At 40.5% G+C, this 15,287-nt stretch overlaps 1 protein-coding gene across 1 annotated transcript in view; it reads left to right on the top strand.

The window, feature by feature from the left end:
- The window catches only part of LOC104909362 (G1/S-specific cyclin-D2), a 32,554-nt gene continuing 17,267 nt past the window's right edge, over positions 1-15,287 (top strand). The window contains exons 1-3 of the mRNA XM_010716591.3: positions 1-167; positions 1,316-1,372; positions 11,068-11,216. Coding sequence (XP_010714893.1) covers positions 11,082-11,216 — 135 coding nt within the window. The 5' untranslated portion in view covers positions 1-167; positions 1,316-1,372; positions 11,068-11,081. The remainder of the gene's footprint in view (positions 168-1,315; positions 1,373-11,067; positions 11,217-15,287) is intronic.

Genomic DNA, 15,287 nt, shown 5'->3' with positions numbered 1-15,287 from the left:
CCTGCAGGAATGGGAGCTCGTGGTACTGGGGAAGTTGAAGTGGAACCTTGCAGCAGTCACCCCACATGATTTCATTGAGCACATTCTACGGAAGCTGCCTCTACCTAAAGACAAGTTGGTTTTGATCCGGAAACATGCACAAACGTTCATTGCCCTTTGTGCCACAGGTAGGCTAAGGTGCTCTGGGTATGCCTGCATGTGGTGTGATGGAAAGATGAGTTGCTGGTGGCACAAAGGCTTTTCGTCTCTGGATCCTTATCGTGGTGTTGAAAGAACTTTTCTTGCTCTTGGGACGGTTTGCAAATAGGCCTTCATGCTGTGTATTGATGATATTGTAGCGGGGAGCTGTAAAGTGCCGGCAGTTCTGTACCTACTGACTAACACATGGTGCCAGAAAGATTGAATTAGTTTGATTTTCTGTTCTGCCCGTTTCACTACTGTTTTCAGAGGGCCACAGGTTGTTTGTACAAACAGATATGGGATAGCCAAAGTAGTAGAAGCTGTCATGACATAACATTCATTTTGGGCTAATGACAAGTTTTATAACTTTAACTGGACCCTGTCCAGTTAATGTGATCCTGTTACTTTACTGAAGCACTGAGAATGAAAATGTTAAAAGTAATTAAAAAAAAAAAAACAACCCAGAACATTAGGATTCTTTCTCAAGCTTGTTTTCAAGTAAGCAGTGAAAGCATATGTAAGGAACCATTATGTTTTCATTTTTTCTTGTGTTTGGTTGTATATGGTTTCTGACGCTTTACGTAAGAGCAAAAGTCTCTATTCCATGGAAACAATTACTAGATATTTATCTGTAAAATCCTGTTTTTTTCTGTTTTTTTTCTTTTTTTTCTTTCTGGTATACAAAAGCTAAATGTACCCTAATTTTCATTGAAAGGATTAACCATATTAGACTTTCACAGGAGCTAAATCTGGAGTAGATGGGCAGCATGCCATGTTTTACAGGGGTATTTCAGGGTAGTACGTGACTTAATGTGTAGGCTCTCTACAGTTTGATATGTGTAGTCTTTTGTGATGGGAACTTGATATGCAGTTATGAGAGAGTCATTTCCCATTGTGTATTTACAGACGGAAAAGGAACATCAGATACAGCTTTTGGATAATATCAATGCATAACTGCTTACCACTATGCCTGCTTCTTGTAGAGACTGTTTTTACAATGTAGGCCAGTTTTTGCTACCTCAGTTGATATGTTTTAAAGAATGCTAATTTGGACTGTTTTAGGGTGATTAACATTTCAGTTACTGCAGTGCTGTAGCTTTCCCTTTTTTTCCCACTGTTGTGTGATCCCTTTCAGGCAGAAGGACATGGAGCTCATTAGAAATACTGCTCCAAATCTACAGGATCAATCTTGGTAAGCCATCAGATATCTCTGGCCTAATTAGCATTTTACTTTAAAATTAATCGGTTACATCAGCTTTATACTGGCTTTGCATTCTCTCCCTACCCGCTTAATGCTACCCTACTCTTCTCAATGCTGTTCTTACTCTCCTATGTGAAAAAAGCCCCTTCTTACCAATCTTATTTCCAGATCCAGTTGTTATTTCCTTTTTTTCTCTTATTTGTTATGGAGCTCTCTTCATCGGCCATTCTGTTTCTTCTTTCCCTTTCTCTCTGAGAGCTTCTGCTCTCTGCCAGCTTGTATTAAGTCTGTTGTTTCGTTTCTCCATTTGCATTCTTTCAGCTAGATGACCTCCTTTGACATATGACGTGACATGACTTTTCCCTTGCTCCTTCCATGCGTGTGTTGAGCCTGTTTTTGATTCTGAAGCATTACTAGACCTGGTCTTGATGGTTGGCTAATGGCTTCAGTCTTGAGCTCAGTACTGTCTCTGGTTTTCCGTCCTGATTCATCTCAGTGTGATGACTTCTGCTCTCCAGTAGTTTTTCAGTCTCTGCATTTCTCTCTGTGCCGCTCTCCCCATTCATTGCAGCGAGTAATGATTCACATGAGCATGACTTAAACTGGAGCGTGTCCCTCCTTGCTGTTGGTTCCATCTGAACATACTACTTCTAGGCAAGACAGAAGCGTGTTCTCTGAACAAGAGGTTTTCTTTTTCCTCTACCCTACTGTTGCAATGCTTTCTGAAGCCTTGTTCCCTTCTGGAAGGGTCTGGCAGTGAAGCACACCCCTGGACCAGCTCTGCCTGTGTTTGTAAAGCAGCATCTTTGCCAGCAGGATACTGCTGAGTGAGGGAGAGCAGAGCCTTTTGTCTGGGAACTGACTGTACGTAAGACAGCTTTCTTCAAGCTGCTTCACTCACTGCACAGTAACAGCGTTCAGATGTGTCAGCATGTGCTGACACGTGCTTGTCTTTCACAATGTCATTCATTTTCTTACCCTGCTGGTGGCCACTGCTGTAAGCTAAAATCTTCTTCAGGAATCTTATGAAACTTAAAGGCACCTGAGATCTGCAGCCAGACTCTCTGCCTTTATGTATAATAAAACCAGATGCTTACCTCTGTTTCAGATTAAGAGGATCCTGCTTATTTGCAAGCCCAAGAGAAATCATTATTTTGACCTCCAGAATCACATCTCTTTGCTGCTCTTGTCCTAGCTATATCTGTTGGTAACTTTTTATCCCTCACTGTTCTGCCATGAGCCCACTTCATGTGTTTCAAGTTGTGGAGTTGTTCCTGGAGGAGCAGGAAATGTCTTGACTGCAGAGCTATGTACATGACGTGCCACGTTGCAGGCAGGAGGAAGACCGTTTGTTCCCTGTTTCCTCCACTTCAGCTTGCCTTTTATTCTTTCTTCTTTCAGGTTGTGCAGCACTAGAGATATCTGACAGCTTCCCTGTGCTAAGCTGTCATGATGGAGGCTGTACATGGCACTGTTTTGGCAGAGGATAGCTTTTTGTGTCTATGGACCTACAAAGGAATGGATTTTGAGGGAGGAGAGGCAAACCAGGCTTCCAGTAAGAGGAACTGTGTATTTTTGGGGCACAGGCAGTAATAGAGAAGCCAATAACAGTGAACAGATTTTTGGCATTTTATGTGAATGGTGTATAAAACTTGAAAGCAGAAAGCGCTGCAGATTTTCAGAGACAGAGGGCAACTGTATAGATTTCTAGACTCATCTCTTTGTATGGACTTTTGCTTTTGTATTTCAGTTTTAAGCCAGTTTTGTAGTGTGTGCTAGATATCTGCCCACTGTTTCTGGGGCTTTAATCATCTATGCTAGAAAGCTGAGAAAGGTGAAACATGTTGTTTGTTGTTCCTTCCCCTTATATGTGTGGGTATTTGTTTGTTTACTTCTGGACCAAATCCTGGGTCCTTACTCAGACAGAAGTTCTATGGAAATCAGTGCAATAGAAGTGTTGTCTGAGCAAAGACTGCAGTTACTCCCCTAATCCTGGTGACCTGGAGGATAACCACGTGGAGTGCTGTGTAACACCAGGAGGTTCTCAGGACTCCTGCTGGGCAATGTACTGTGCATTCTTTCCCTTTTAGCCAATGTAAGACATTTTAGGTTCGGTGCCTGCAGAACATGAAGCACACTATATGTTTTAGTCTGAATCTGCTCTTCATAGAGAGAGGAAAAAAGTCCACAGAGGCTTTGTTAAGTGGATCAGACTCATAGAAGGAAAATAAGTGTTGTGAAGTAATAGTAGTTGCATAAATAGTTCTTGCATAACTATGTGTCAGAAGAAAGAATAATCCTCATGATTTTATTGCTAGGCAAAAGAAGGCTTGCTTGTTCCTGGGTGGGACAGTTCATATTAGTATATCAAACTCTCTGGCAGAGTGAAGCTCCAGAAGCCATTACTGGTCCATCAGCAAGCAGGCAGGGCCTGGGGAGTACTTGTGTAGAACCATCTGACTGGGGAAGATGAGGCAGAAAAAAGTGAAGGAAAAAGAGCCTTTGCTGACATACACTGGCAGAATTCCTATGCTGTCAGATAAGTTACTGTTCTTCCTACCTGTTGCAGTTCTGACCTTCTGATGGCTTAAGTGCTAAATGTAATCATGATCTTGATTAAGCTATCGTATCGAATTTGTAGAACAAATTACAATAATGATCATAAAAAATAGTTGTTCAGAAATAGTTTATCATCAGCTAATGAGCATGTTGTGTTGAGTGCTCATATACTTGCTTATGTAAAGTGCTCAGCATGTTTTCCAGTCTCTATCTCACTTGGGTTGTGAGATAGCATTAGCATTTAGGATGGTTTAAATACATTAATGCCAAGGCCAATCTTCTTAGCATTATTATAACCCAGGAGTAGAATTAAATGTCTGCCCTCCCACCTACTCAAAGGAAAGGAGCACTTACATCTGCATCCTATTTTACTTAATAGTCTCTTCTTTGGTCATACTTGGCACTGGTGTAACATTTTTTGAAGTGCTAAGGAGTCAGCTGATTATGCCTTTAAAAGCAGAAATAGTTAACATTGGGGAAAAAATTCTGTGCATTGTAAAGTGCAAAAGCAAGAGGAAAAAAAATCTACTGACTGCATTCAAAAAAGCATGTGAACTAGTGTCCATGTGCTTTTTTTTTTTTTTTGAAAGCAGCTGATTGGAAGTGCGTGCATTGGGATCAAACCAGGCAAGAATCAAAAGCATTGCTTATATTGTTTTCCTATTGTTTTTTGTTTTTTGTTTTTAACTTATCTCCTAAAATGAAAATCCATGCTTGTCCTCATGGTAATATCACTGGCTGGGTGAAGTTCAAGGCTAGGTGAAATTGGGATGTAAGCATTTAAATAGCAGTTTATAGATGGATATTGTTGACTGTCATCATTCTGTTCTCCCAATGGACTTAACATACTATTCTTTAAATTCTCTTTTCTCCCACCCTTAAGAACTGTTGCCTTTCTCAAGAGAAGAGTTTCCCGTACTGTTTGTTTGCAGAGCTGCAAATGCCTCTCTCAAATTCTAGGGATGAATGTTGGCTGTTAAAATAATGGCCTGCAGCCAGAGCAGTAACAAAGGTCATTGTAAGAAGGTGGAGTTTGCACTTGGCACACTGAGGATGTTCAGCCTGGTGTTGATGTACTTTTCCTTCTAGCAGTTTTCTTGCATAGGTAACTCTGAGTTCCCAGCTCTGGTTGTGTCCTTTAGTCTGACTGTCAACTTCTGATTTTCCTGATTCAGATACATAGTGAAGTTCACTGGATCTGCTTGCAGGAGTGAGCCAGCAAAATAGCTCAACTGTTCTTTGCAGGGTACCTGACTATTTGTCACATTTGCTGCATGTGCAGAAAAACATTCTTGGCATGTGCATACATTGGTGTAGAACATACTGTTTGAAAGAAGTCTAGGTACCCTGAATTTGATCTGTCTGTCTGGTCCATAGGTGGCTGTCTTTCAAATGATGCTGTTTCTTATATATTTTTTTTTCTTTCCAGCCCTGAAATTGCCTGTAGAAGTCAGACTAGATTTTTATTGTCTTTCAAGGAAAAAAGATGCAGTTGAAGATGAGGATGGTTCACTTATTACCTGGGTATAGAAGGCAAAACAAATTCTGCTTTCTAAAAAGCCGTTTCTTTCCTTGAAGTATTTGAATGTTCGTACTTTCCTAGACTTGTGCTATCTCTTTTACTTTCAACAAGACTTCTGTATGTTGATGTAGAGTTGCAGAGTTAAAAGTCAGTGCTATGTCTTGAGAGCAGGCACTGGATTTGCTTTAACCAGGGTTATGTGTGGATTTGAAAGAGGGATCTAGCTCATAGCCTGATTTCAGGTGTCCTGTAAGAAGCGCTTTTTATAAGGTCCTCTCTCTAATTCAGATTTTATCAGCACCAGCAAGAATTTTAAGTGAAAGTACACGTCTAAAAGCCAAATGTTTTAAATCCTCTTCTCCCTTTTATTTTGATTTTTTTTTTTTCTTAAATGTCAGGACAAGCTTTTGTCTTAAGTCTGGGTGTGGGTTTACCTGTAAGGATGGCAAGATTTGAGTTACCACAGAGGAATTGGGGTACGGGGATTACAATCTAAAATAACGTGTAAAAAGCTTTTTTGGAATTTCTTGATAAAAGGTAAGAGACTTGGGGAGGGGTTCTGCATCCCATCAGATATGGTGCTTAATACTCACGCTTTCTTTGCACCTTGAAAACATTTCACGTAGTTATTACTTTGTTTGAATATGGAAATATGTTAATTAATGCCTTTGTTCCACTGCCTGCTCTTTTCCTCAGCTTTTTCTATTCAACCCTCTAGGTGGCCTAGCACAATGTGGCTTCTTTTCTTTCAATGAGCTCTTTCTGCACTAATAGGGTCCAGGGTGATCTGGAGAACCATGTGCACAAAATTGGTCCACCACCCCCCCATCCCTTTATGGACATGTCAGGTTAAATTCATATCAGCAGGAGGGTCACTGTCATGATTTTCAATAGCGTAAGATGAGGTGATGACTTCAGACAATGGTGCCACACTCTCCATTTGGAGACACTTGCCTCACCAGTTGCATTAGTTAATTAATATGCTAAAAATAGGGGCGAGTGATACAAATCGCTGCCTGTTGCACAACAAAGGCTGGGCATGTGTAGCTTTGATAGCCAAGTTTATGGTGCTTGTTATGGAGGGAAGTTAGTTTAGAGCTAGAGGCAGTGTAAGACTTTCAGGATGCTGAGCTTTAGTCAATCTGGGCCTCTGGCCATTTGCTTGCTGTCTCATTTGCATTATGAATGACATTAAGGGAACTAACAAGGTTACTGGGCATAGAAATGTTCTCATGTGACCCCACGTGGAAGCCGACCTACAGCAGTGCTAGTTGGCAGGGGCACTGTGGCTCTTTTATTTGGCTTCCTATGAAGACGGTTTTTGGGAGTGCGTAACTTGTAGATTTAAAAGGAAAACCAACGTTCACGTAATGTGGAGATCCTAACGTAAGTTTCCGGGAGCCAAGGAAGGTCGAAGGGGATGCTGGACACGTGGCTTGAGCTGTACTGAGCATTGATTTGACATCCGGTGATAGGACAAGGGGCAGTGGGTGCAAGCTAGAACATAGGAGGTTCCACATAAATATGAGAAAAAATTTCTTCACAGTAGGGGTAACAGAACACTGGAACAGGCTGCCCAGAAAAGTTGTGGAGTCTCCTTCTCTGGAGACATTCAAAATCCACCTGGATGTGTTCCTGTGTGACTTAATCTAGTTGTTCTTGCTCCGGCAGGGGGATTGGAGTAGGTAATCTTTCAGGTCTCTTCCAGTCACTGATATTCTGTGATTCATTGGGTGCACAGCATAAGCATCCCCCATTACTCTGTTCTCCCCTGCCAGACACTTTGAGTAATGCTGTGTTGTGGAAGTACTCGCAAGGACATGGGCATCTGGGCCTCCAGGAGGATCTGTTTCCCTGCTGCTAGTGTGAATTTTGGGTTGCAGTGGAGGCATTTTGTTCTTACCCACTGCATTATAGCTACTGTACAGACCATCCAAAAACTCTTTTAAGAGTTATTATTATTATTTTTTTTTTTTTACAATGTCTTACCTGAAGATTACAACAAGGAGGGATAAATTACGGAAAATCTGTTGTCACTGGTATTTCCTTAGTTCTTGTGCATAATTAGAAGGCATTTTGTTAAGTCTGAAAATCAAATACTGGAGATGCATCCCACCACCTCCTTGGTAAAGCACGGTTGTTCATGCTAATGAATAAAAAAAAAGATTTGCCAGATAGAAGTCAGTACTCTCGTAGGTACTTAAGCAGGTATTGTGTCGCAGCCTACTTTGTTACGCATGTTATCAGCCAGTAATGCCATCAGCTCCCATGACAACTTGCTGTGTCTGGATTTGAAATGTACTGAAGTCAAAGAGCCTGAACTCATTGTTCCCAGTCGAGGGCTTAACCTGGTGACACTAAACCCAAGCAATTGCAGCATGTACAAGAGTGGAAGCAGATCTGTTGAAATATATCCTTCTTTAATTCCTTTCTATATAAATTAGTGGATTCACTCTGTGGGAAAAGGTTTTTGGACCCATAAATTTTGTTTGAATATTTCTTAATTGTTTATAAACATTTTTTACTTGCTCCAGGGGCTGAATGAATTACAGAATGGCATGGCTTGGAATGGACCTTAAAAATCATCTAGTTCCACTCCACTCTGCTGTGGGCAGGACTGTCAGCTGCTAGGTCAGTTTTCCTAGGGCCCCTACAACCTGGCCTTGGACACCTCTGGCAGGGAGCATCCACAGCTTTTCTGGCAGCTTGTTCTAGTGCCTCACCACCCTCCCAGTGAAAAATTTCCCCCAACATCTAATCTAAATCTCCCCTGTTTTCGTTTAAAACTGCTTCCCTTTGTCCTCTCGCTAGCCACCTGTGTAAAAAAAAAAAAAAAAAGTTGGTCTTTCTCCTGTTACAAGCTTTCTTTTAGTATTGGAAGGCCACAATCATAATCATTAAGGTTGGAAAGACTACTTAAATCATCTAGTCCAATCATCAACCGATCATCACCATACCGCTAAATTATGTAGTCAGTGTTGCATCTGCCCTTTTCTTGAAAAACTCCAAAGATGGTGACTCTACCATCTCCCTGGGCAGTCTGTTCCAATACCTCACTACTCTTTCTGAGAATATTGGGGTTTTTTTTGTTGTTGTTGTTTTTTTTTTTCCTGAACACCCAACCTCAACCTTCCCTGGCATACTTGAAACCATTACCTCTTGTCCTATCAGTAGTTAGTTACTTGGCAGAATGGCACCAACCCTCACCTTGTTACAACTTCCTTTCAGATAGTTGGAGGGAGTGACCTGAGCCTCCTCCAGACTAAACAACCCCAGTTCCCTCAGCTACTCCTTGGAATATTTGTGTTCCAGACTCTAGACCAGCTTTGTTGCCCTTCTCTGAACATGCTCCAGGGCCTCAATGTCTTTCTTGTAGTGAGGGGCCTAAAGCTGAGCACAATATTCAAGGTACAGCCTTGCCAGTTAGGTGTTCCCAGAGCTTCTTTTCTCTGGACTATCATTCAAACATATAAATGTTTATGTACTTTACAAAAATACCTGTTTATTGGAGTCCTGGAATCATTCCTGATTTTCATGGTTGAACTTTGTAAACTGGAGGCCCATGTTTCCACAGAGCCACTAGCTGCCCAATCTGTGGGTGAGTTTGTGCAGGAATGAGCTGCTGTAACAATCATCATATTCAAGACCTAGGCCCTCTAGTAAGTGAGAAGAGACAGAATGTCTTAAAAGCAAAGGCTGTTTTGAGCGTCTGTTTTCAAGCAAGATGTCTTGTCAGAAGAAGTAGTGAGTGCTGCTTAAGATCTCACTGTATTACATATTCTTGGGGAATGGCCCAGTAAGAACTGTAATGGGCAGAGGCACTGAGGATAGCACGTTCTGGGAATGCTTGTGCTATATGTATCAGGCAGTGCTGTTTGTTTACACCACATATTTACAGGCTGGGTGGTTCCTCTGCAGGATGAATTTATGTGAGGCAAATATGAAACACTGATTTTGACAGTGGAATTGTAATTCTTTGTATGTTCGTGTCGTGATTTGTGATGTGCGCTGAGATGAGCCCTCACTGGGCTGTGTCCAATACTGACAAGTAAGGGTCAAGTCTCCCCCTGACTTAACTGTTAATTAGGGCAATATAAAAAATTGCCAAGCCCATCAGCTTTCCTCTATATACACTACTACAGTATAATTATTATTTTTGTAATAATAATAGTCCATACTAACTGGTTCTGTTAGTGGGAATTTGCTCATTCAGAAGTATCTGAGTGTGAAGTCTTCTGAGCTCAGTTTTTGTGGGTGAAAGGGTCAGTTGTGTGCAGCTATGACCTGCAAGTAGTTGTCTTTTAGTGGCTCCATGAGACAGGTAAGTCTGTGTGAGGATTTCAGCTCTTTCCTTTATTTCCCCAGTTCTGACATCCATCTTCCTGTCCCTGTAAATAAATGTTATCACCAGAGTCGCAGTCTTACTGCTCTGTTCCTCATGGATGCCAGGGACGTACTTTAGCCTTGAGAAGAGTATGATGTCTCCACATCTGTTCCAGTGTCTGCCATCTAAGAATTTGGGAGGCTGAGGGAGAAAAAGCTCTGTTTAAAACTTCTGCAGTTAGATAGAAATCATCAGAATTACATACAGTATTTATGCTAGCTAAATAGAGAAGACTTGGCACATGTCCTAAGCAGAAGGGCAGTCTTCAGTATCCACGTGACTGTAAAGTAGACTGAATACATCAAGAGCTTTTCTTTTTTTTTTTTTTGGTTTTGTACTAGATATTACTTGGATTTCTTTCTCCTCCTCCGACTGAAAATTGGTAGAGAAGGGTTTATTAATGAGCTATTGTTGATTAAAACAACTTGCAAACCAAGTTTTATGTTAGGAAGATATTTGTAATCTAGAAAAAACAAGAATCATGTTAGGTAAAAGAAGTACAGGTAAGCCAGTGCCTCAGCAGGATGAAACACAAGGTGGCCTTATAAAGGTCACAAGAGCGTTCAATTTAATTTTCATTTATCTCCTAATTTCCACAGATGGGTGAGAAGTTTTGAAATGCTTTTCAAATTGTCATTACTATTATTTTTTTAAGAAACAAATGTGGCATTTGTTTTTTCTTTGATAGCATAGCTGTAAGTATTCTCATTTGCTAATTGCAAAGATATTGAACATAGAGTAGTAAAGATGAATTGTTAATTAAAATCCCTTTCCCAAACAGTTCTTTAAATGCTTGAGTTAATCAAGTCTTTAAATTTGATGTGATTTAAAATCTTAGTTCATTGTTTTTTGAAACCTTATTCCAGTTAGTTTTCTAGTTATACATGGAGCTCTAATGTGACTAAGATCCAAATTTCTGATGTTGATTACAGAAAGCCTTTCTCTTCTTTCCTTTATTTTTTTTAACTAAGACTGTTGAAAATTTTCCAGATTTTCTTTATGCATCAATGAGAATAAAAGACTAAACTGCATTTCCATCTTAATTTGCAGATCTGTTACATCTCCTTTGACTACTTGTGATGAGTAGTGTGACTAATGAGCTCAGTCAGACCCAAGAGTTTTTCTACGTTTTTACTCTTGGGTGTGGCTTTTATGTTGATGCCTCTGTTCTACAGCTTTTCTGGTCTGGGCTTGGACTAATTCCCAGATCTGTTCTTACAGATTTTAACTTTACCATGTACCCACCATCAATGATAGCAACTGGAAGTGTGGGAGCAGCCATCTGTGGCCTTCAGCTCGATGATGGGGACAGATCGCTCTCTGGTGACAGCCTAACAGACTTTCTGGCCAAGATTACAAGCACAGATGTGGTGAGTGTCATGGATTCCTGTTCTTGTTTCACTTCTGAGAACTTTGTGGAAAACTGAGCTGTCCATCAAACTGAGCCTGATCCCGAGAGCCCAGTGAAGCGAAGGAAGGGGGGGGAGGGGGTGGTTCTAGTGCGAGTGGACTCCTTGCTGGAAGATCTCTGGATGTCCAGAGCTCCTTGGCCTCATGGGAATTACATCTCATCCATGTTTTGTTCAACAGCTTTGTGAGTAGAGCCTGCTTTGCCTCAGCTTGTACTCGGGCCTACTCCATCCACCGTGACTGATGCTAAGGCTTGTTATAGGGGAGAAGTCGCCTTTAGTGCTCTAGGGCACTGATGTGGAATAGCAGACAGCATCTCCTGTAGCTTAAGGTAAACTAGTATGTGCGCAGGAACAGCAGGTCTGTGCTCCCAATCTTGAAAATGCTGTTCTGACCCTCACTGAGATCCTTCCAAAAATATTTGGCATAAAGGAGGAGAATACTGAGCTAATCCTCCAGCGCCAGCAAATCAGGAGATGGGTATGACCCAAGCTGCCTGGATTGCTGTTTAGATTTCTGTCTCTAACCTCATTATAAGCTCTCATTTTAAGAAATTAACGCTTCAGATTGTCAGGAAGTCCTTTTGTCAATAGGGAGGTGAATCTGATATTGATTCACTGTTGCCTGAAAAGTACCAGGCAGGTCTGTGTGGTAGACTGAGCTGGGAGCACTAAAAGGAGTGCTCAGATCACCTTAAGTAGGAGTGATAACTCTCCAGTTGCATTGCTACATTGGTAGTGGCCATGGGAGGTAGAGTCTGTGCTACTGCAAATCCATGATGCTCGGTCTGTGGAAAACACAGTTTAATCTGTTGATAACCTGACAAGTTTTGCCATGTTGAAATACACCTGAAAGAAAACGAGTGAGACTTAATGGAAGACAGGCCACAAATAAAATACTTACCACAAAATTATCAGTTACTAATGTATCATCCTTAACCTGTATTCAACATAAGTCCTCTTACAGCCTGTGGAGTAGATATTCTGTGCAATTATTAGATCTGTAATAACATTGTGAAGAGAAAGTTGTTTGGTGGTTGTTCTTTGGTTTTTTTTTGTTTTTTTGTTTGCTTGTTTTTGTTTTTTTTAACAGATGTTCTAAATTTTGACTAACAAGGAATATTCCAGTTTCCCTGAAAGGGAAGAACTTCAGTTTCTTTTTTTCTTTCTTTAGGTGAGCTGAGTCTAATTTTAAAGTGCATTTCTAGGTCTTCCCATTTCTTTTGGTTAGAAGTGAGTTTTGCAGAGGAAAAGGAACATTACCAATTTTGAATGCTTGTAATGTAAATCATGTAGCTTTCGAAATTAAACATACGCTCATTTCAAGTGAAAATTTCACATAGGTGATTTGCCTTTTTGTGCCATTCTTATAGGCATGGAGGAACAGTGGTGGTACATTGCAATAAACAGCAGAAGCACGCAAGAAGAATCCTATATAACAGTTCAGACTTCATGGCCCAATGCAAGTAATGAATAGCACTCATTTGTATGGTTGTTCCATCTAGGCCAAGAAAATCTATAGAGTTTACTTAGTATATTTAGAAAACAAGAATTACCAGTTATTAAAATTGGCAGTTATTGGCTGACTGAAATTTTCTACTTGGATGTTTGACTGGATGTAATGTGGTAAGTTTTGGATGCAGCATCCAGCAAATGTCAGGAAGGACTCTAGATTCTAGATATCAAGTTAACAGATGTGAGTGGACATCAGAAAATTGGATAAAGGAAGACTAAGATTTATGAAAGACTTAAGACTTGTTAATATGAGTGCTGCTTTTGGTAATATTCGTGGATATCCTAATAATAAGGAAAACAGTTGCTGCTATCCATCGAGAGCTTGTGGAACTACCAGTAGTCTGAATGTTATAGAGTGTTGGAAAGATTGAAACTATCCTGATTTTGCTTGTTACATGGAAAAGACAGGTGAAATGAACTCCTTGACTGCTTCTTGTTTTCATGCTCATTTTTACTGATTTATGCCCCACAGCCATTTATGTCCTTGTGTTTCAAACCCCATCCTGGGACTCATCTAATTTAAATATGAGGGAAAGACCATCTGTTCTTGTTTTGAAGTTGGTGATGGGGAGTTGCTTGGCTTCTAAGAATAGCCAGTGCTGCCTGAGTCAGAAAACTTTAATGATGCAATTTTTCCATCACTAGACCATGTTCCATACCCGTGTGCTCCAGATAAACTTCTGAAACTATTTTTACTTGTCAGAGTGGAGATGCTATGGTAGTCCTGCTGTGTTTCTGTCTGTTGTATTTAGTAGGTTTTGATCAACCATTGAGTTCTGTCTTTCTGGAGATGTCAGGGAGTTGTTTAGGATAGATCTTCAGTTTCTCTGTGCAGCCACATGGATCTTTTTCCTAGCGCATCTTCAGTGTGGACAAGTCTGGCTTTCAATGACAACATGCTGCTGATCATACTCAAGTTTTAGGTGAGGGTAAGTGGGCTCAACACGTGGGGCACGAGGACTACATAACTGGAATCTTGCAAAACACTTGTATTTACCTGGATTCCTCCATAGTAGGGGAGAGGGCATTTCCCATCCTTACCTACCAGTTTTGTCAGCACTTGATCATTGCTTTCTGATGCAGTCTTTGCTGTGGTAATCTGTTCCTTACTCACATTTAGACTAGGCTATTGCAGTTCATGCTGCATGGGACTGTTTTTTGGATAACATTTATATACTCAAGCAAGGCTGGACACAGCTGTTTGCTTACTTAGTTGCTTGTTTTGGTGGTGATTAAAACCACAGGTTTACCTACTGCACTTCCTCTTGTGTTTTTTTTTTCTGGTTACTCGTCAGGTGCCTTGCTCTTCAACCTTCAGGACTGTACTTCAACAAGGATCCCAGCTGTTGCAGAACCTGGCTCTTCCCATGTTCTGTTTGCATAATAGGGTTGTTTTTGAAGGCTCTTAGGGACAAATGAGAAGTCACAGTAGGGTGTCCTTCTCTTTGGATTTTCTTCTACGTCTAATAGAACCCTTGTTAATTGACTTTCAGAGAATGCTGCAGGCATATTGTGCAAGATCATGTCAGGGAAGGAATATGTGGCTTTTATTTTTTTGCTCTTTTAGGAGTGTTTTTGGATTCTGTTCATTGGATATTTATAGATATGTATTTAAAGCTCATGTTCTTTCTTATAGGAGATACTTGAAGCTTTCTCAAGCATCCCAGTGCTTCTTAATATAAGGCCTTTTTGCAATACCTCGCAGGTTGCACAACTTTTTCTCATTCTGAATATTTTAACTTGATTGATTCAGTTTGAAAGAAAATATCTGTCAGAAAAGCCTAGTAGCTCGTAAGTGGTTAGAAAAAAAAAAAAACAGATGTTATTTTTCTCGTTGAAAAACTTATTGTGCCTTTTCTTTGAAATTTTGTCTATGTTTTTGTCAAAAACGTGCTTTTTGCTCTGTCCTGGTGAAAATCTTCCCAAATTTGGCTGAGTTTGTGTCTTTGAAGGAAAAAAAAAAAATCATTCTTCCCAAATATCAATGAATTCTTAGCATGTTACTAGTCACATCCTCTTCGAGAATCTGTTGGCACTGAGAAAAGTTTTCTTCTCTTTGCATTGGTCGTAGCCCACAGCAGCACAGACTACTAAAAAGCTTCTTAATTAAATAAGAGCACCCCTGGTAAAAAGGGGATTTCTAGATAATTTTGCTGCTTAAACGTTTAAATCTTTGAAGAACTTAGATATGCTGTAATTTTTCAAGATATTTACATGTGGCCAAGTTTGGAAGATGCTCATTTTTGGAGAGCTGCCTGTAATTTGATCTGTCTTCTGCAAGATTCAAAGTCTCAGATCAGCTGAAAGGAGCCATAATTGTTAACTTGTGTAGAATAGCATATTTTTCATTAGCCAGATATTTAGAAATGGCACAAATAACTTGGTAGATGTGTTTGGGAGGATTGGCTGACACGCCTGAAGGGTGTGCTGCCATTCAGTGAGACTTGGACAGGCTGGAGAGCTGGGCAGTAAGAAACTGGATGAGGTTCAACAAAAGCAAGTGTAGGGTCTTACACC

This window comes from Meleagris gallopavo, chromosome 1 (assembly GCF_000146605.3).
Source record: "Meleagris gallopavo isolate NT-WF06-2002-E0010 breed Aviagen turkey brand Nicholas breeding stock chromosome 1, Turkey_5.1, whole genome shotgun sequence".
Taxonomy (NCBI): domain Eukaryota; kingdom Metazoa; phylum Chordata; class Aves; order Galliformes; family Phasianidae; genus Meleagris; species Meleagris gallopavo.
The sequence above is the reverse complement of the archived record's forward strand: the minus strand, read 5'-3'. Positions and strand labels throughout refer to the sequence as shown.